The sequence below is a fragment of the Poecilia formosa genome, unplaced genomic scaffold (assembly GCF_000485575.1).
Source record: "Poecilia formosa unplaced genomic scaffold, Poecilia_formosa-5.1.2 Scaffold8, whole genome shotgun sequence".
In the NCBI taxonomy this organism is placed as follows: Eukaryota; Metazoa; Chordata; class Actinopteri; order Cyprinodontiformes; family Poeciliidae; genus Poecilia; species Poecilia formosa.
In genome coordinates, this window is record NW_006799947.1 from 2052731 (window position 1) to 2076060 (window position 23330).

Genomic DNA, 23330 nt, shown 5'->3' on the forward strand with positions numbered 1-23330 from the left:
CACATAAGCTTTTTAATTCTCAAGTTTGAAGAATGAAAAAAGAAAACTTTTTAGAAAGACAAACTTAAATTGAGACATTGGTAAAGACTGTCATCTATATTACACTTCACTTTCAGTCTCAAGTATTTTTATAAAGTAGATATTTCTGATCACACTTTGTTTTTTTGCATCATTGGTCTTCTTTATCAGCAAGTACATACAATGTTAGTCCAAATGCATTTCCTTGTGCATGCATAGCATGCTTGATTCTGTTTTAACAATCTCAGATAAAGTTTTAGTCTTTTGCAAAGGGAACAAAAGCTTGACCTGTTAAGAGCCACAAACGAGCATGATGTATGTAATGGATGTTTCCTTGAGTTTAGTTCAATAGCCAGACGCACCGAAATTATGGCTGGGTTGCCCAAAATGATATGGCTGAGGATCGGATCAGGGCTTCTGTGGCGTGTTTTTAACGTGTCTACAATACATACAGTACAGAGGGTAGGTGTGTTAACCTACTTATTCAAGTCTAAGTAAAGGAGTAGGTAGTAAAGCCCAACTTCAACAATACAACCATACAAACTATAGACTCGGGCAGGGCTATATCGGAAAGCATGAGACACATTAGAATTTTTTTAAAAAACATTTGTAAATCATGCACTATTATTAAGTGTTTGTCTATTCCCCAAAAAATACAACGCAGTTGGTGGTTGTAATGTCGCAAAATGTGGAAAGGTTCAAGGGACATAAACACATCTGGAAGACTCTGTACACAAATACAGACTGACAGAAAAATTGCAAAAACGAAGCAGCTCCGAACATTTTAATGCCGAGTAGATGTAGCTGATATGACACCCTGCACAAACACCAAAGCTGAGACAGTCTGTGAATCTGTCACTTGTTACAGTCACAACTTGATGGAAATGCGGATTGATTTAAACATTTTCCAAATCTGTTTTGATGCAATTTTTTTTTCTTCCCTCTTGGCTTCATGAGATACTGCGAACATTTGTGATAACTGGAATCGACGCCGAGCCTCTTGAACGTCGATCAAATGCTTTGCTAGAAAAACACAGACGTGTGCAGGCGCGCTGCAGCAAATGAGTTTTCCTCTTCAGTGGAGCCAATGCAGAGATAATGGGCAGCTACACAGGAGCAAAGACTAACAAGGGTCAGCGGGGACGCGGAGGGAAGCTAACAGGGTTACACATCTGCATAAATACAAGTATCTGTATGCTAAATAAAGAAGCGCCCTCAATGGATGCAACACTGATACCAAGACTCACAAATACGTTGCGGTCTTCAAACAACGGTGAATACGACTTCATATTTTTTATTTTTTTGCCCTGGGTCATGAATTAACACACTCCCACACAGCTGACAAAAAAGGTGCACAAAAACATGTAGCAGAGCATATTCATGGATGGCCTTGATATGCATATGTGCAAATATCACGAGACAAAGAGGCAACATTAAGCAGGAGGAGAGGGTTGGGAAAATGGGAGCTTGGCTCAATGAAGCGCTCTTAAGCCCCTGCATTTTGTGATGTTTCTGAGAGGGTTCGTTTCCTCTCCTCCTTTATCCAACCCCCCGCTGCTCCGCCGGCAACCACCCCTTATAGCTCCCCACTCTCTGCCGCCTTCAGCCTCCCTCGGTCTGCTCTCTGCATGATGCTGGCAGAGTACAGACTCCAACGCCGCTGAAACGGCATCAGTCTGGTCATTAATGCCCATATGCATACGTTTTCTGTCATTTTAATACGGCTCTTCACGATAGCCTCATCAATCGACATGTCCATTCAACCTGTGTTACGCCTCTTAAAAGCAAGCAAATCAGTTGGTCAAAAGATGGAGAAAAGGCAGACAGATATGTATGTCTAAGACATCATAATGTGGCTTGGCTTTATTCCTGCATGTGCGCGACCTGAAATAATTGAGGATTATGTGGGACAGTCAGTAGGTAGGTGACCTTTTGTGCCGTGTAATTAGCTACTGCATGCGGATAAGGTCCTGTTCATGTCATCATAATGAAGAGGAGAATCAGCTTTGCGTGTGTGTGTGTGTGTGTGTTTGGGAGTCATTTATGTTTTTCTCTTGTATTGAAGTGTAAATGATACATTACTAAAAAAAAAAAAACACGCACACACACACTACATATTTTTAAGTCTAAGCACATGAGAAGATTTTGTAAAACCTTCTAAATTAAATTTATGAAGCAGGAATAGTGTCGAGATAACAAAGGTGATTTAGAAAAGCTGTACACCTAAACTACTGAATGCAGTTACGTTTTGGAAATGAAACACCTAATAACACTGGAAATGCAGGTGATTACTCTATTAAATAATAGAGTAACCAATGATACCACATCAGTGCCATGCATGAAATGTTACATAATGGGTCTTAATTAAAAGACCCATTACCTTTAAAAGGAAATTTATTTAAATTTTGAAAATAAACTCAAAGATAAAGCACCACCTGTTGACATCTTCTATAGTTATACATGCTGTAAGGTGAATATAAGGCTAGACTTAGTTTTTCATTGCCACTGTATTTTGCCAAGGACATTCATGTATCTAAAAACATGAATGGGTGAATGAGCTATTACAAGATTTGTTATTTAGACAATAGGTCAGATAGCTTTGTTTCCACTTCAATAATTCATTGTGCTCATGTGGGTCAATCTTCATCAGTGCAGACAAAACATCTGCATAACATAGCATGTAAATAATAATATTATTAGTTTCACTGCAAAATAAATTCGGAATGCTACTGTATCAAATGTATATGGAGGTGATGCTGGACTATAATTTATTTAAACCTATTTTTAATGAGATCAGAACAAATGTCTCTTTTTAAGGTTAGTTAAAATTACCAAAAGTATTTTTGTTTGTTAAATGTCACAATAGATTATTCATTCATGTCTTCAAAATCAGAAGTTTTACACACAGAATGGTTACTAGCTCTACAAAATATGAAGGTGAGCCTAGATGATGATGTCTTAGGTATAGAAACTTTTGATTGGTCAACTGACACATTTAGGTTAATTGAAAGCACACCTGTGTATGTGTCTTGGGTTCACACACTATCTTGTTTGACATGATTGGAAAGTCAAAAGAAACCAGCCAAGATATCAGGAAGAGAATTTATGGAGCTGCACAAGTCTGGTTCATCCTTGGGAAGAATTTCTAGATGCTTCAAGGAGCTGCATTCCTCTGTTCAAACAATTATACGCAAGTACAGACATGATGGGAATGTCCAATTATCGTACTGCTCAGGAAGGAGACAAGTTTTCTGTCTCAGAGATGAATATATATTTTGGTCGAACATGTGTAAATTTACCCAGAGCAAAAGCCAAAGATCATTGAAGATGCTGGATGAAGTTGCTAAGATACTGACATCATCCACAGTGAAACATCTCTCAGTGAGGAGGAAGCCATTACTTCAGAAGAAACAGGACAAAGATCTTCATCCTAAGGTCTGATGAAACCAAACTGAAACTTTTTGGCCAATCTACTGACTGTTACATTTAGAGGAAAAAGGGGGAAACTTGGAATAACTGGAATAGGGGAGTGGCAGCTTCCTGATGGGAGGCTGTTTGTTATGGGTCTTCCAAATTAATAATGACCTTAGCAAACAGCCAAAGTGGTTACAAGGTGGTTTAAAGTTATGTACAGTATACCATGATTTTATTTATATGTTACAGCATGACTGAAGTCAGTTTAGAAACTCTTCACTGGAATAAATAATTACTTTATAAAAGAAAAAAAATACTAATTCTTGGTATTTAAGAGTAAATATTTCACACAAACTGTCTGTTGCAAGTAATGTTGGTCTTTTAGAGTCAGATACTTTCTTCCCTCAGATTCATAAATCTCTACTGAATTATGGACCGATTTTCCTCTACATGTTTGCAAAATACATAATTTAAAAGTGGGAAAGCTGTGTCAGTACAGTAAGAGATGATTTCACTCATGAATCAACCTGTCATCCTGGTTCTGCAGCCATTGATGTTGAGTCTGTGAACCCAAATTAATGAGTTTAATTCTGGCTTCTCTAGTTGTTGCTCTTCCATCTGCACTTGAGCCCTTAACACTGTAAAGCCACTTCTTCTGTGTACTCTGCCTCCATTAAAAATAAAGAGCTGTTCAATTTTACAAGTGGAATATTAACTAAATATCCAGCTCAGACTGCTGGATATTGAGCAAAAGAAAGAAAAAAACAAAACAAAACAACACTTTTGATCTTGATCAAAGCTTTAGAATCGTTGAATTTTTGAAAAATGGACAATGCCTGCTTTTTCTCTGTCATAACGTTTGCAAAGAAGACACATTTTTAAACATTCTTCCTGCAGAAACTTGTTGGTGAAACAGCATCTTGAAGATGCTGTAATGATCATACCCGCGTTTACATGGACCCATTTACTTGCATATAAATGTTCTTGTGGTGACAGTTAAGGGGTAAAAAATTTCCACAAGCAATGAAAGTTTTGGCCTTTGTGCAAAAATACTATGCGAGGTAGAAACCAACCTCTGAACACACACACAATCACCATGGTGACACTTTCTAGTGGTAATATCATGCTGGGAGGATGCTTTTGTTCAGCAATGAAAATAAATTTGATCAGAGTTGATGGAAAGATGGATGGAGCAAAATATAGGACAAACCTGGAGAAAACCTTTAGAAACCCGGCAGGAAATGGCTCTAAATACAGATAGAATGACAGGGGAAGTCCATATGTCTATCATATAAAACTCCAATAAATTCATTTAAGTTTGGGGTTTTAACTTGACAAAACATGAAAATGCTCAAGGAGTGTGAATAGTTTTGATAGAATTTGGATTACCCAAAAAAATAGAAGACAACTTGGGCTGTTTGTGAAAAATGTAGATTAATCTTGCTACAGACCAATTTCAACCTTTTTCATGCCTGTGTGTTGCACCTGTAGACTTAAGGCTGCAGAATGCAACTTTCATACAAAAAAAGGTTTTTTTTTTGTTTGTTTGTTTGTTTTACATATTTGGAAAGGTTTGACAATGTAAAAAAGATCAAACAAGTGTGGAGAAATAAAAAGGAAGATTAGATGGAAAAGGGAAACTGTGGAGACAAGGATATAGAAAAGAATGAAAGACAGAGGGACAGACAGAGAGTAAGAAAAAGCAGTGGTGGTGGGAGAAGAAGCATCTTAACCTGGTGTGACAGGGCGTGTGCTTGTAAATAAACATCAGTCTGAGATTATTCCGAGCATGGACGGCCAGACCGCGAGGCCCTGAGGTAAGAGTGGGCCCATACCTGGCTCTCTCTATCAAACACACAAAACACATCTACCCATACAAGGACACTGTGCTGAGAGCAAAGCCAACTGGAATATTGCTGCAAGCATGCAAACATGATAAAACCAGAAAATGGAGGCATATCCCTCATTTGGGACATTAAAACACTTGTTCATGCACGTATAGAAACACAAATCTGTCTTGACTACCACAAAAAAGCAATAAAACGAGAACAGACAAATGCACACACAACATGTAGCAAGAGAAAAAAAAATACTTTGGATACACCTGCAGCAGGCAAACAGCTTTTATAAAAGTATTAAACCACCACCTGCAAACACAGACATGTTTTACAACCCAGATGTGTGCAGACATCTAGTCATCCCTGGTTGACACAGACTCTGTGTCATCCATCCACTTTTTCCATTTTCACTTATAGTCTTTAAGAAAAGTGACTAATGAGTTCAGACGGGAGATTATCCTCAGCGACATAATATGATGCAAGATGTTCAACTTGCTCACCGTAGCTTTGATTCTAAAAACCAGAGGGACTGACGAGTGAGAAGCACAGAATGACTTCCTCTCTCCTTACCAGCTTTTGAAGTGAAGAAAACATGTGGCATGATAATCTTAAACCAACTAGATCAGATAGACAACTAAACTGTGATCACAGTTAACAGATAATTCTCAATAGAACTGTATGAAAATAAATGACGGATGGATGAATGTACTTACTGCTCGATGCTTGGCGAGAGGTAGAGTTTTGGGAAGACCTGGGTAGCTTCAGCATCCTCGAAGCTCACTGAGAGAAGAGCCACATCCTCTCCTGGGTCCAGTGCTGTGTCCTTAGGAAAACAAAGAGAGGTCAGTAATGTTATTTGGAGAATTGGAACCAGAACATTACATTTTGGGTTATGAAAACGAGGCCTGGTGAACATAGTGCTGGGCAGCGTTTGACAACGTTGCAAATCAAATCATATCTATTTTGGATTTTGTCTGATTCAAAACGGTTGCACAGATTCATATATAGACATGCAACCCCACTAATTGGTTCAATGTCGGACCTAACCACATACTTTTCATAATCGTCAACAAGCTTTTGGTCTAATTCTGCCCAGACATTTGAGAACCTGTCTTGGCAGGATTGGGGAAGCTCGTCCAAACTGGTTGGTTTATTGCCTTGACCAAGTTTTTAAGCACCACCCAGAAAAGGTTTGGTTTGGGATGGTATTCCAGCAGTTTGGTCTGGTTTATCAGGCTAGATGTTGATTTGAGGTTAAGGTGAAGAATTTGAATGTAGTCGTTCTACTTCATTATCTCCCATCTACTTTCTGAACTGCACCGGGAACACAGGCAGAATAACAGCCCCACAGCAGGACACTATCATCACCATGCTGTAAAAATAGTACATTGTTATATTGTAAAGCCACAGTGGCCAAATAACACAGCCTACATGAGGTCAAAAATTCAACCAGAGCAATAACAACGTATCAAAGAAATATGTCCATTGCTAAAGTGCAAAGTATCACCTGGATTTCGTAATTATTGTGTCAACAATAAGCGCATCACACTAGAATCATTACGTTTCCACCAATACTTCTATAAAAGCATGAAAGTATTACAGAACATCTGTATTCTCTCAGATGTGGAGCAAACAAGACTGAAACGGCCAATTTCATTCCTTTATTAGGTGCCAAGAGTCCTGAGATCTGACAGCTGCTAAAATGCAGGTGACCTATACTTACAGCACCTGAATACATAATTTGCAGAAGCAAGGGGAGGACTGAGGCTGCCACTGTTGCTATGCTGCTTTTCAGCACCGTCACCACTTAGCCCAAAAGAAAGATACAGTAAACTGGATCCAGCAGTAAAAAACAGGAATACGATGACAAGTGTGCATAGAGTGTGTTCATATGGCCAAAACAAAAAGATGAACAGGAAAGACACCAGTGGAAACATCTGTTTTGCTTCATGCAGCATTAGCTTCAACAGCTGCACTATAAGCCTGAGTTTATGACTGCGAGTACCAATCAAATCGGCTGTAAGATGGATGCAGAAGCCACCCGGAGCTGCTCCCTGTGAACATCATCTGTCTCTCTGAGGTTGTAATTTCTACTTCTGTGATGTTTTTTTTCCTGGAGCATGGCTACTGCTATTAGGGCAATTCCACATCAAGTACTATTCTGGCCTCCCTCTGCCATCAGAGGCTCTGCAGCGTTAATCAAATGTCTTACAGATGGTTTGAACTCATCCATTTGTTATAATCGTTGCTTGCCTTGGTGAGAGGAAATCTAACCACCATACACGATGGACGGAGCCACAATGCAACCAGTTTGCTGTGAAGACTATTAACTAATCACACGCTTTGGTCTGCTGATCCCAACATCTCCTCCTGAACTAGACTGGAAGTAATTTCGTAACAGTTAATTTGATGATTGTTTAATCAAAGAAAAGGATAATTAACCAGATGGGGATAAAATCAATAAGAATAGTTGGAGCCCCAAGTGAAAGAGATGTGGAATGAAAAAATGCATTAATTAGCAGAATGATTATTTGTAGAGAAAAAAAAGGAGAAATATCCAGATATTTAAGCTCTGCTGAGTGCCGTGCAGCCTGCCCCATCACAGCTGATACATTAGCGTCTACAGACAGAAGACGAGGGAGGCCGAGGAAGACGGCATCCAAAAGTGTTGCCTGATGAAATCAGCTCACATCAGTGCAGTGTGCATCAGTAAACAAGAACTGCTCTCTGCCTCACAGCAGCGCTGGGGGCTTCTCTCGCTGACAATATGGGACAGATAGGAACAGGCATGGTAAAGTGTGGCCGGGGTAGGGAGTGGGCTTTGGGAGAACATTGGTTTGCTCCAGTTTGTAGCTGTCATGTCCAGTTTCATCTTCAGAGGTGATTTAATGGATGCTTTCTTTGGACTTAAAGAAAGTAAACAGATGGATAAGAACCAACAGGAAGGTGAGAGGGCCAGGAAACGGGCACAGGACAACTCTGGACGGGAAGCGGCGGGGCTGCCCCTCGATTTGGTCAGACCGAAGGCGCTGATGAAGGGCGAGCCTCTTTGTGGAGTGATTCAGACTTATCTTGTTCCAGAAGACAGCGAAAAGCTGTCACAAGTCACATTGAATCAGCGAAACAAACAAACCAAATCCAAAGGCAGACCCTTAAACTTTAAGCTGATGCCATTCTAAATTAATGTGCTGTCCAGAAAGCTGAACTAAGCAGACAAAAATAGTTGTTCTTGTTCAGTGGAGTCTGACAATACAGAATAAGCTACTTTTACAACTTTTGCTTGTAGGTTTCTTTTTTTTTTGTACAGCACATACCTAAACAGAAAATGAGAAACAACAGCTGAATTTCAGTGGTATATTTTGTATTTTTATTTAGTATTCTGCATTTTTTTAAGCGTAAATACAAACTTTGGGCAAAAGATATGCCCTGTTGAATCCTTATCGACAGATCAACATTATATGTCAATGTTAGTGATGAGGTCCCAAAGGGTTCTGGTTTTGGGACGGAACATTTCATCCAGAATAAAATCTCCATTGATAAGCAGATCACAGTCAATTATATGTCTCTATGAGCGTCAGTCATGTCAGACTCTGGTTTCTAATGGCGGAATAAAAACAGTTCAGTTCTTGTTTAGTGAAGTCCTAACAATGCAGGACACTTTATGTGACCCTTCAACTTTTGCTTGGAAATGCTGGGAAAGAGCCAGGGTTTATAAAAAACAAAAACCTTTTAGGATACATTTAATCCAGTTAAAATTAAAATGTATAATTAGATTGAAAAATAAATTGAAAAAGTGAGACATTTTGTTGTATAGAGTGGCTAATCTTTGTCAGCTTGTCTACCCGTTTCTTCAATATGTACTTCTGAATAAAGCTCCACTGATAAGCAAATGATTCTCAGCTACATTTATCTAAGAGAGATAAAAACAATCAGCTATCACAAACATGTCTAAGATCTAAAGATGGAATGGATTGCCAGTTATGACACTGCATTCAATCCAAATAAGAGACTTATCAAAAAGTAAGTTTCTTATCAGTATATTTCAGAAATTATGAAATCTTCTGGGCACTTGTCTCTCACAGGCCAGATAAATGAAATCCACAATCTCTAGGTAGCAACTGGTGACCTAAAAATCTGACTGAGAGTTTTACCTGGAACTTTATGAAGGAAGTCCATCTATTTTGTGCAATTCAACACAACTGCTGGTAGAGAAACAAACCCACAGCAAGATGTGGCCACTACCATACTTTATAGTTGGCACAGTGCTACACAGTGACACTTGGCCAAAAATCATCACCTTCACTGCTCCATACATGCTACTCACCTTGGTGACCCAACATTTAAATTTTTTAGGTGCCTTTGACATCTAGCATATGACAATCAAGGAGCCAACGGTACCTAAAAACCTTCTTGTATCACCAGTGCAGTCTTATTTGTTCATAAGTTTTTTGTTTTTTTTATCAGCCACTTTCTATGTAATATTTTGTTCATCTGATTTTTGAACTTGCAAGTTGTATGAGGAGATGTCAACTGCTTCCAATTGCTACAAACAGACAAGACAGTGCAGCTGTTCAGATGGCAATGCAGGAAACTGGATCCACATGTGTCTTAAAAGATTTTAAAAATCTGACATTACATGCTGTTTCAGGAATCGCTGAAGAATCACAAATAAAAATCACTGAAATATACAAGTTATTGTAGAAACTCAAATGTTTGTTTCTTGGGTTCTTTCTCTACACGTAATGACCCAAGACAGAAAGACTTAAATACCACTTTTAAAGTAAATTAAAGTGTAGGGAAGCAATTCAAATGATTTACTTGACAGTTGGTTTTGGTTACGGAATATACAAAGTGCTGAAAGGATGCTGTTAAATTTTGGTGGTTATTTAGATGTGTTTTAAAACTCTGATGCTTTTCTTCTCTCAAAGCTTAACGGACCCATACAAGAGACGTGTGGAAAAGTAATCCGGATGCTAATGTTGACCTTTCAACCTCCTTGCCTTGAAACCGCTACTCGAACTTGGAAAGAAAAACAGACTCTAATGAAAGGAAAGGACCCCAAATGGCCATTAACGTTTCTCCCCTCATAACAAATTCACTTGAGGATGATCGAGTCAAAAGGGGATGTTAAAAAAAGATTCTGCTGCAAAAGCTACAGGCTGGACTTTAATGAAGAGACTTTATTATTGGTAAGTAATGAGCACTGAAATGGAGGAGTGCATCCTGTACTGCTAATGTTTCGATGTCGAGGCAGTATTTACTACGTACCCTCAAGAAGATGACTCAAGTCTTCAAGGACCGTCTTCAAGGGAGGAATTGAGAAGGACGTACATGGACGCAGAAGACAGAGGAAGCCTCCCAGTCAACCCTCTTCACGTGTCCACCACCCAACATCCTCCTTTAATCTTTAAGCACATGAATGCGCGCACGCGCACGCACACACACAGACACACACACACACACACACACACACACACACACAGGCTCCCTTCCCTCTGCCTGTCCTTGTGCCTTCGATGTCCCGGCCTCTGGCATCTCCTCAGTGTCGTTTGTGACAGGTTGGAAATGTGACAGCTGTCCTTATGCCGGACCAAGTCTGGCCAAAGTCACAACAAACACACACATACAAACACGCTCATCAGCGATCGCTACACACGCAAGGCCTCCTTCTCCAGGGCTCAAACGGAGGAGGTGAGGGCACTTTGTCCGCCTTCTTCGCCCAACTTTAAATGTCATGCCTAGCGTAATGGGGCAGCTTGACTGACAGCAGGGCTGTTGTGTGAGGACATGTCCAGCTTCAAGGCGAGCAGCTTTGAGTGCTGCTGTACATATGCTGGACACTCTTATCCCCGCACAGCTGTCTCATGGCCACAAGAGAATTGTGAAATTACGATAACAGATCATCAACGATGACAAGGTAGAGATAACTACCTAAACAGATCTCTTGCCTTATCAAACAGGAGTAATCAATAAATTTGAAAGAATATTTATATTTTCTTTCTGCTGTTCAAACCTATCTTGTTTTATTGACAATGACAATTATTCTAATCTTAATAATTGTGGTTTAATGACAAATATTACTACAGTAGGCAATAGTAGATTTCACAGAAAGACGAGTTAGGAAATAATTTTACAATTCCTACTCCCACAGTGTCAAAATCAGAAAAAAACAATAAGTGAAGAAGAAAAACCGGTGAGGACAATTGTTCTGACGGGAGAAAAAAAAAAAAAAAAACTTGGATATTCAACCACAACTTGAATGGAGAGCACGCATGTAGAGCCATGAATCAAATTTAATTTAATTACAAACCAAGCGCCTAGGACTGGTTCTACACAAAAAGCTTCATCTCAGTGAGAAACTAAAGGGGACAAGGTTGGTCATTAGTATTTTACTGACAGACACACTACATACTGATGGTATAAACTAATTGAGAAACATATTTATTACAGTTGTGGGTCCTTTGTTTGCAGGGAGGTGTACTCCGTGAATCCCATTAATCCTACTTTCTCCACCTCACCGTAGAGAGCTTGCATAAACATGTAAATGTGGCCTCAGTGTCTGAGGGAAACTAACGCCTTTGTCTGTCTCCAGCAGCCTACCAGCTCATAAACTCATGCTGGTAGATAATTAACCAGGGATCTCTGTGTTGCTGCATAGTTGAAGCCCGTGCCATGGATACATTTTGACATGGGGACAAAAGACCAAAGATTAAGGAGCTCCACCTGGAATCAAATTGGTGGACCAGCACCCAAACACACCTTAACATTACCCAGTCGCTGCTGTCACGAAAGCTTAGTGAAAAGGGTGTGCAGAAAGCCTGAACAAGGTGCATGCGTGCTACTCTCTTTCTGGACAACATACGGTATTATACTACGTGATGTGGAGGCAGGATTGAGCTAATTCTGCAGGCTATGGCCACATTTAATGTGTTGATGAAGATGTAAAGATTTTTCTCCCTTTAAAAGCAAAATTAGAGTTACTAGACATGTTTTAGAGGTCAGTCTGAGCCTGAGCCTGGCCCTGCCCCTCCCCACACACTATGCTCCCCATGTCCCACTAGGTTGGCGCTGCCCCTTTCTCTTAGCATGTCAACTAAGTTAAAAATTTACAGGACAGTGTTTATTCCTTAAAGGTGTTGCCATTAATATGCATTTACCCTATGGGCAGTACAACTCATGCCCACTTCTCCCTGTATCCTGTTAGTTTGCCGTCACAGGTCCCTCCACGTGGTAACTGAGAGCTGGGACTCCTTTAAGTTACTTCTTACAGAGCATCTTTCAGGTCAAACACATTTTGAACTCTTTGTATTGTAACATATCTGAAATAGACATTTTGCAACAAAAATGGCTCAGCTTTTAAAATAAAAGGTGCTAATACTGCCCTGCTTACTGCTTTTCCTAAAAATACCTCCCCTAGCAGAACAGTCGGAAGTGACCAGAAGTGACATAACTGGAGTGGACCATTCCGGACTGTGCAGATAAAAACATTGAACCAGGAGGAGGTGACAGATCGTGAATATCAAATCAACTACAGATTTATAATAGGATGAAATTAACAGAATCCTTATTGGCATTACAGCCATCAAATCATTGTAATTAAGAAACAGCTTTTTCCACGTTTCTTCTGATTTATCTTTGGTTATGAGCTCCAAACCTTTGAGGTTCTTGTCATCACCCTACTCTTTATTTCCCTTCACAGATTCAAGTCAGGACTGTATGGGACATTCCAGATTGTTAATATAACTTTCAATCTTAACTTCCATTTGTATTAAGTTATTTAATTATGGGCTTTTATTGTACTGTAAAATATGACAACATTTCAAATATTGTTAGCAGTAAAATCTTGGTTTGTACAGCCAAATAACACCAATAGTTCAACTTTAAAAACATAAAAAAACAAAAAACAACACACAAAAAAAACAAACAAGCTCTCCAGTCCTTAGTATGTAAATTCAAAAAACAGGTATGAGGTATGAACAAACTATTTAAATAATGATCACAATCCTTATATTTTAAAGACACAATTTTATGTAATTTTCAACATAATTTCAGACCTGTGGTCATTTACATTCACTTTTTAAGTGTAAATAAGTGCCGATGCATGTCTTTCTGCAAATGCTCGTACTTATTATGACCTTTTTGGTGAGTCAGTCCAATCTAATTTCAAAATTTTAGAAACCTGTAGTAGCAGGGAAGAGGTTAAAAGTGCATTCTGTTGCAAAAGCATTAACCAATGAGTTCTCCACCCTAAACGCCCACGAGTTTTGCATTCACTTCATGGAGATATGACTGACCTCTGTCACGAAGTCACAAGCACTCTCCTCCCTGTAGATTTCAAGCCATCTAATACAGTAGGATCAAAATGGTATAGCTCATATCTGAGTAGAAATACTGTGTAATGTGATAACTGAACTGGAGGTCAGTCATGCAAAGAGTGCACGTAGGAAAATATGCTCCACTGTGCCATGTTTCTCATGTTTCACAGTCAAAATCGGCTTCATTTAAACTCCAGTACCGACACAATTAGGCGAGCTGGTGAAATTTTCCTGTAACACGCGTCATAAGTGTGACTGGGGCCAAGTGTAAATGATAGCGTGTCACTGCAATGATCTGGCCCGCGCTGCACAGCTTGTGCTAAGAGTGTGATAGTGGGGCTCAAAGCCACAAGGGTGACTCAAAGTATGTGACATTGCATGTGTAAAATTAACGAATGCATATGGTATGTTCATGCTGATGACATAATACAGAGTGAGCCATCAGTCGACTGCCTCCTGATTTATACATCATGGTTCCAAGATGATGCCAAACATCTTAAAATGTATTTTTCATACATTTGCTGTACTGTGGAGCAAATGATTCAACTATCACACTTGTTTCTTTGCTGTAGTATTTCTGAGGCTGATGTTAGAGACTACATTAGGTTGAAAAGTGCATGTTCAAAGCTGTTTTCATCCATCCCACTTACTAGTAATGAACTAATCCAAGCCTAACTGGGATGCAGTGTTGGTTTTAAACAACCAGGGTTTGAGCTACTGCAAAAATTGGAGACATTCAAAGTACGGTAGTTAGAGACAGATTATGACTCCATGGGTTAGGCTTTGGCTGGGCTCCTAGGATTTAGGTTACTTTTCCCCCACAGTTGGGTTTAAAATGGACTCACAAAAGGAGCCTTATGATGCAAGATTGTTTTTGCTCTCTGGGTGATGTATCTTATTAGTGCTTTGTAAAAACGTTTCCTTGACCAGAAAAAAAGCTGAGCAATCCCTCAAAACCGAAGGTGAATCTTGGTCTCAAGCAGTAGAGTTTGGGTTTTGAGTTGACGTCCTGTGTCAATTCTCATTTCGCTCTAATAAATGTGACTGACAGCAGACAAAATATGAAAAAATATAGTTACAGTAGAAAATTAAAACATAAGTCACAGTGGCATCTTTTTCTATTTTTTTTTGCATCCACATAGCCAGAAACTGTACGTGTGTTGCTATTTTTTAATAAAAAAAGCTATCTATGTTGGGGATTGAAAATTCATGATTTATTTTCTTTTTGTTAATCATTAAAGAGAGGAAATAATGTATAAATCCATGAAGAATAAGAGTCCATTTATAGCCAGGCTAACATTAACTGAATTAAACACCATGTGTTTGCTGTTCTAGTGGGAGCAAAGATGTGGAGAAAAATAACCTGACGTGTGCACACTGCAATCTTTATGCCCGTGTATTTATAAGTGTTATCGTGTTTATCATTTGCAAGTTAAGTCAACTTCTCCAGAGCGAGACCAGTGAGGGTAATGGTATATATACTTTTTAAGTGCCTGGTTTGCCAGTAACCACTCAAGCCCAAAATCAGCCACCTGTTGGGTAATCGGTACATTCCCACTTCTGCAAAAAACATCATAACTGCTGTATTTTGCCTGAAAGACCTATTTTAAAATGGACTGCAATTATATTACCCAGAAACAATTTGATGTGCAGTCTGGATGACATACCATCTGCTGAAGCAGACACATTCAAAGGGTTTCTTCAATAATGTCTCCTTTCAGGTGAAATTATGTAAACAACGACTCCATATAGTAAGCTTTCAGACAACATGAAGGTTGATCCAAAATCAGTTAACTGTTCAGTGCAATAAATCCATGTCAAAGTTGCTTGTAGCTTGAGTTTGGTCCACATGCTAAGATACTCATGCCGATTTTTGACTTGATTTTCTTTCATATTGTTTTTTTTTCCCATTGAAGACATCTCAATGACCACAAACTATTGCCATTGCTGCTTCTTCGTCAGCCACGTTATCTTACTCTGAGCTCATGTTTAATCTTGAGGTTTTGCGAGGTTTCCAATCTGACATCTAAATGTTTGTGAGTGAAATCTGTCCGTGCATGGTGTGTTGTCTTTGCCATGCAGCTGGATATTACAGGTTACAGTACCAGTATTTGTATTGTTTATTGTTATTTTATTGAACTACTAAATCTAAATTAGCAAGTTTTTTTTTTTTTGCATGAGACGACTGAAAGTATCACATGAAAAAAAAATTAGTACAATATGAAAATTCAAACCTGCGTGGCCTGCACAACTAAGATTAAAACAGTCATTATCCACATATAGAAAATACATAAAACTGCCTCCCATAATTATTTCAAGAGTAGTTGGTACCTTTATCTGTGAAAATCAGTAGAATATCTTGTTGAGGCAGGACTTAAAAATTCTACAGATGCTCTCCCTACAATCGAACTGAGCTCGAGCTATTTTGCAAAAATATAAATGTCATAAATGGCATAGATGTCAGGGTCTTAATGAACTGAATTTAAAGAAAATGCTTTAATACTGTAAAGTCATTTTTGCAATATATTTAAACAGATTTGCAGATACAGGCCTTAGATGATCAAATAATACTGGTAAAGTTGCCAATTGTTAAATAAGCTCTTCAGTTTATGAAAAGGATTACCACAATTATGAGTCACTTCAGAAGTTATGTTGATTTCTAGACATTTCTGCAAAGGGGCAAATACATGCATATTGCATCTAAACAACAACAACAACAACAACAACAATAACAATATTAGCAACAACACCTTAATAGCTTAATGACTTTATCCCTGATTTTATTTTCCACTCATTGTAAACTGGTCAAACAATCAGAAGATAAACTGTAGAGGATCAGAAGGAATAAAACATACACTTATTAAAGGAAAAAAGAAACATATAGATAGCACACAACTTGTTCGAGAGCGCGGGCGGAAAGTAGGCCATATGGAAGTAATTCCACGGAGAAGTGTGCGGGGGGTGTGGGGTGGGCTGAGGTTTGGAGAAGGAGGTGGGGGTGTGCTTGGGCTATACTCCTGAGACGGTAAAGCAGGAAACTTCTAATGCTCGGCTGGGGGTACAGGCAGGTGGGTGGGAATCTTCATTTAGAGATGCAGTGTGGGTGGTTATGGGAAGCGGGGGTGGGCGTTGGGGTTGTGGGTTGAAGATTTGCAGAGGGAGACGGGAGACGAACATGACCTTTGGTTTGCAGGAGTCAAACTGGGGTCACTGGAGCATCGGGGAATGGATTTGAGTTTGGTGATCTCTAATAACCCCTCCTAAGGCGGCGGTTTCTCTCTAACAGCCTCGCTCATATGAGGATGCTGAGGTGCTCTCCATCATCTCCCTAAAGGAGATTGTTCTCCCCTTTACTCAAAAAAAGAGGTAATGGAAGCTTTTAATGCTGCACATGTTGAAAGGCATGAGCGTTTGATCATTTCCTGATATAGAAAACAGGCACTTTATTTTTATCTGCGAACAGGGAGGTAAAGAACATCGATAATACGGTGGGTTTTTAACAAGCACACACTGAACTCTATAAAACACTTTCAAATTAAAACAGCCTCTTTATTGTGAGTCCTCAAAACCACCAAAAAAAGAAAAAGAAAGGGAGAAAAAAAAGCTACGCAATCCAACCAACGTATCGCCTGCGGTGTCATCATCATCAAGGTGAGAGCAACTGAGAAAACATGTGCCCCGAATGCATGACATCATTGTGCAACATATGACTCAGATACAGTGAGGAAACTGTTCATCAGGTGCAAACAATTATCAATTCATCACCGTCAGAGCTGTTCTGTGGCATTAGTCACCGCATATGCTCCCACACCTAGCTACGATATGATAGAGCAAGACTTCATAGGCCAAACGTGTCATCGGCGGGATGAGAGTGTGCCGAGGTAGTGAATGATGAATTCTCACTTCTGATGAGAAATCCGTAGTCAGGTTCAGGGATGCATAGCAAAAGGAAATTGGTAGCGCGCAATGGGGAAAGCAAAGCAAAAACGTTTCTGTTCTATTGAAGTACCTAATTTTTTGCTCAATGATTTTGCACATTATAAGGAAAACAAAACGCAGTCATTCACTATAAAACATTGCAATTGATGTACCTGCTCTGGCTTGAATTTTTGGGGGAATAAACTTCCCTAATGAAAGACATTCTTTTCAACATATCAGTTTCATATGGAGAAGCAATACTGTTAAAAATAAGGTTAGAATCAAAAATAAATCTGTTAAGAATATATTTATTCTGTTGCACCATTAGGAGCAAAAATAAATGTCTGATCAAAATATGAAACATAAATTATTATTAACATTTTTTAGATGTTATAGTTTATCTCTGCTCCATTTTCTTTATGAAGACCTCTTTGTTTTTACAAAAGTAAATTTATTATTTTCTGCAGCCCTTTTATTTTCATATTTTTCCCTCACTAATACATATATATTTACACATTTTTTACTAAACATATTTTTCTAGATACGTTTTTTTTGTCCTTTTAGTCTAGATATTTTCCCCACCAGCAGAGTTCCTTGAGCTCATTTATTCCTATCTTTTCGTATCTTTACATCGATTTCTAAGACTATTCCTATATAGAGTGGCCGCTCTACATTTAGACTACACACCACCCCTCATCTTTCTTTTTTTTTACTTTCTAAATATATGCAGCTATATATTTGTAAAAAATAAAGTCTAAATAAATATGTCTAATGATATTCACCATAATAATATTTTTTAAAAAGTAAACTGTTATTCAAGGAAGGTTTTTGTCCTGATTAAGAATTAAGTCTCTATAACTGTCAGCCCGATATGTTGCTTTAATATTTCTCATAGCATTTTAAAATTAAATTAATTAATTTGAAATTAAAGCCCCATAAACAGGAAAGTTATCTAAATCAAAGGCTTATTTGATTTAGGTATGACCCTAAATAAAAAATAATCCTAAATCAAATAAACCTAGGAAAAATTTTCTTTTTTTTCAAGATGATTGTTGCATAAATTAAGAATAAACAATTCACACATATCACTTACATGTACTGTTGACATATTTGGTAAATATTTTAGACCCATCTTACCGGGCTCATCCTGCAATACTTGACACTTAATATTCCTGTGTCATATTTGTTTCAGATATGTAAATAACAGTTAATTTCATATTTCTCATCAGTAGAGTGAGACTCTATCTAATAATCTGAGTGGGCTGTAAAGCATAGATATAAGTCAGACAATTTTAGCCACTGACAGTGACAGAAGTTTGTCAATAGGCTCAAATATCAGACTGAAAAACTTTCCAGGGTTCAATCAGACTTGGGTAGGCCTTGGCCAACCTTTCAGCTCCACTGAAAAACAAAATCACTTAACTCTGAATGTGCTTTTGGTTTCTTTAGGCCTGTTTTTACAGGTCACCCTTGTTTTGACTTGACACAGCAAATCCCCTTTCTAGTCCCCAACCAACAGTTTTTGTTTTGACAAAAGAAACTGCTGGTAACAACCCTGCAGCCCTTTTATTTCCATATTTCTTCACTCGCTAACCTATTACACATTTATATGTCCCACTTCCTACTGATAAGGTTTTCTGAAAAAAAATAAATAAATAAATAAATAAAACTGAAACTTTAGAAAGTTTAAGTTCAGTTGAAAAATAAAACCAAATATTTCTCTACTTGTAAGTTGTTTAGTGTTTTTCCTTTTTAAGTGGGAGATGACAACAGGTCTTCTTTCAAACCGTTCCAGCCCAGAGCTGCATTTCTGGGTAATGAGGCATCCTTTACGATTTTAAGGAAATCCAGACATGGTTTGTTTAGAGGAAACATAAGCTCAGGCAGTGTATGAACATAACCTTGCAGGAATATTTCATGTTGGACCTGATTTTCCTGCTTTTGCCCAACAGAACGCTGAAGGAGATGCATATCAAACCACATAACTTCACACCTCCCACTTCCTACTGATAAGGTTTTGTGAAAAAAGAAAACTGAAACCTTAGAAAGTTTAAGTTCAGCTGCCGAGAAACAAAACTAAATATTTCTCTACTTGTAGGTCGCTTAGTGTTTTTCCTGCATGTGGAAGTTGACAACTATCCATCCATTGAAAATCTAAAACTGAAACAGAGTGCTTAAGGAGTTTACCAGTAATAAATCTGTCATAACTTCAAATATTTACATTGGGCTCTGTGGGTGTTTCAGGGCGTGGGCACCATCAGCCACAAACTGATATTTACAGGAATGCGGATCATAAGCTTTCTGCTTTTCCATGGCTGTTTTTTTATTTTTTTATTTTTAAGTTTTAGGTGCTGGTTGCAGCCCATTCAGCTGTCCTCATGCACAGTCACATCTATTCCAGGTAATACACAGTAATTCATGATGACCTCACTCTCCTCATGACCTCAGTACCCTGCTCTATTTATATAGCAATGAAGAATTATGAGAGTGTAAAAACTGTTTACTTATAGTGACTTATCTGAAATCTCAACCTGAAATCTCTTGTCAGTGTTACCAGCAGAGGACCGGAGGTTCTACACAACGTTGCTCTCACTTTACGTTTTTGTCTTGGGTGCAGGTCCAGTGCTGCCAGTAATCACTAAACCCACACAGCCACGCTAAGTTTTAAACACCTACAAGTGGCAAAAACATGTTTGGAAGATTCAGGGAAAAAAAAAAGAAAAAAGAAAATCCTCTTTCCATCAAGAAAGCTGAATGAAAACAATGCATTGCAAATAAATCTCGCTCTGCAATTTGATGAGAATTATGAGTCAACGTTTCTCCACCAGTCTTAAAACACTTAAGATAGAAAAATGGAGAACACAAAAACCTGAATCAAACCATAATGTGCTCTTAAAATTTGAGGAAACACAAAATAACTGCGACTGACTTAAGACCTGTGAGACAGGATACCAGTGGATAATGGTTTTCAAAGCTGAAATCTAAAAAGTGCGGAGTGCACTTGAATTTAGCCCCATTACTCAGATACACCTAAACAAAATTCAAAATTGAGTCCAATGAAACAAAATTTTCATTTTTGTTTCATTACTTATGAAACAAAAATTAGGTGACTAATTACTAATTAGTCACCCTGTTAGCAAATAGAAAACAAATACCATAAACAAACTTTTCCCAACTATGAGAAATGGATAAATAGTAGATAAGCACAAAGGGAAATCCTGGAAAAAAAACCTAGATGCTGTGTAAGATTTGAGACCAGAATGAAATTCCATCTTTCTGTAAGGCGGTGAACCTAACCGTGCCATCAGAGTTACAATTGGTTTAGATTAAAACATAATTCAGGTGTTCAAATGACCTTGACCTATATGTATTTGAAAATACGACTTTAAAATTGTTGTATATTCAAGAAAGAAAGGTTAGAAAATTAAGGCTCTAAAAGCTTAAAGACGGTGTAGACATATCCAAAAAATAAAAAAATGCAGGCAGTGGGTTGAATATATATGCACATCCCACATTTTTCATACTTTTATTTCTAAAGGATTTTGAAAACTATCAATAATTTTCCTTCCACTTCACATTGATGAACTACTTTGTGTTGTTCTATCACTGAAAATCCCAATAAAATATGTTAAAGCTTGTGATTGTTAGGTTCCAAGTACGTTTGCAACGGGCTATTTATAAAAAGTGCCGTTTTCCAAAGCAACAGGTGCTTTTTCAAAGATGCCACAGTGTTTGCTCGCACGCACAAATGATTAAAAACATAATTCTGCCCTTGATGCTGAGCTGAAAACATCACTTTCTTACACGCGACTACACAGGTGCCCTTTGATTTCAGCTCTTTGGACACTGCATGGCTGCACTCTACTTTTCCTTTGTCACAGCCTGAAACAAAAGTAAGATGAAAGGATTTTATCATTAACAGAAGCAGTTTAATCCAGACTCCCTTTAGCGTTTTCATTGTGAGACAATTTCTCAAAGCAGAACAAAGCCAGATGTTACCGCACCTGGCAGTGATCACAGCAGGCTCCCCAGGTCTGCAGGGCTCGTGAAGGAGACAAGTCAGATGCAGAACTGGACTTCCAACAACGCTGGTTGGCAGATCAGTCAATTAAAAATAATAAACAATGACTTTAAGTAGTTTCAGTGTCCTTCTCTGCGATCATGGCATACAAACTTCAACATGTGTTCAGGTTTTATGATCCAAAAGTGGAGAGAATTCCTTAAAACAAAGAGTTTTAAAGCTTAAACCCAGGACTTTCATGCAACTAGAAATATTCTCTGCTTTTCTTTAAGTGACACGTAGAATGGATTTCTCTCTATTTACTTATTAGCTGAAGTTCATCTCTTAGTGGTGGGTTCTCTAAATAGCCTAACCGATACTGCACATGGATTTACACAAAGAAGCGATTCTTTCAGAATACCACTGCGGAGATCATAACACAGAGAATCTGCAGCAATTATTTCAAGCAAAATTGTTAAAAACCAACAAGGGAAGGTTAAAACATTCTGCAACAGAGCTGGAGCTGAGACAGCTGATGTGCAGAACTGCTGCATCACCTGCCAAGAATGTCTGCCAGAAAGAGACTTATGATCTACCAGTTAGCATCAATGTGCCTGCAGCTGTCTTCCAGCATAAACCATCACCATCATACCACTCAATTTAAGTCTCAAGAGGCAAATATATCCATTCACCCTTTACCCACAAAGAGAGAAGCTGTCCGATTTACTGTTTCTATACATACATTAAAATAAAATATGCATGCACAACTACCATATAAGTCATATAATGCTAAAATTTAAAGCAATTATGTTGTCAGCTAAAACCGTGTAGATAGTGATTAAAGACCACAGCTAAACTTATTGTTGCATCATGTAACTGCTGCTTCATTATTTCCTGTACTGTCCTTTGGTTTTGTGGGTGTTTAAAGTGCTCCATAAATAAACTTGGTATGGTATAGCTGGATTTGCCATGTTGGCAAAAATCTTAAACTTACAGCAGTTCCTGTGTGCTTGCAGTGCTGCTGTGTGAAAAGGTTTGCCCACTTTTTGAGATTAAAGATTAAAGCAACTCAGTCTGTAATGATGAGGATATTTTTTTGGCATTACCATTAATGCAGCCCTAATAGCTACTTCTACTATGACTGTAGAAGACATGTATTGGAGTTATTTTAAATAAACACAGACCAACATAGTATTATTTCTTAAACCTCAAAGAGTCAGAGGAACAACACTTTCCAAAAGGGGAAGTAAACGTTTAATGTGTTTCATGGTCCTCTAACGATGTTCAATTTTAATAATGAAAAAAAAAAAAATAAATTGGAATTTATTAAAGCCAACCAGTTCTTGTGAGTACCGTCTTTCTTGGGAGTGTAGGTGTTAGTCATATAAATATGTTGCCAAGCGTTTCAGCCCAACCTGTTAACAGATCTGTGGCAAATATCAGAGTTTGGAAGGAATTTTGCAGGCTGGGATGTGAAGGTATACAAATTCATCTGGACAAATATTTTTAATTTGGAGTTGAAACACCAAGAGAAGTCCTTCCTCTTCTCACTGACATCAGGGTGAGGAATGATGATCCTCCTGTTTTGCAACTGCACAAAGTCTCTTGCAACAGAGACTTTTCTGTTTGCTGTGTCAGCAATCTGCAAAGAGTAATGTGCATTTCCTGCCATCAGTTTGGACAAAAAGCTGCTAACCATATTTGGCGATATTTTGTAATAATTCCAATTGGAAACCAACTATTTGACATTATCTCCAGGCAAAATTGTTAATCACAAATCTGCAATAAAGAAGTAATTTCTTGAGAAAAAAAAAAAAAAAAAAAAAA

At 38.3% G+C, this 23330-nt stretch overlaps 1 protein-coding gene across 1 annotated transcript in view; it reads right to left on the minus strand.

The window, feature by feature from the left end:
• The window catches only part of babam2 (BRISC and BRCA1 A complex member 2), a 79652-nt gene that overhangs the window by 17356 nt on the left and 38966 nt on the right, over positions 1-23330 (minus strand). The window contains exon 7 of the mRNA XM_007575406.2: positions 5984-6093. Coding sequence (XP_007575468.1) covers positions 5984-6093 — 110 coding nt within the window. The remainder of the gene's footprint in view (positions 1-5983; positions 6094-23330) is intronic.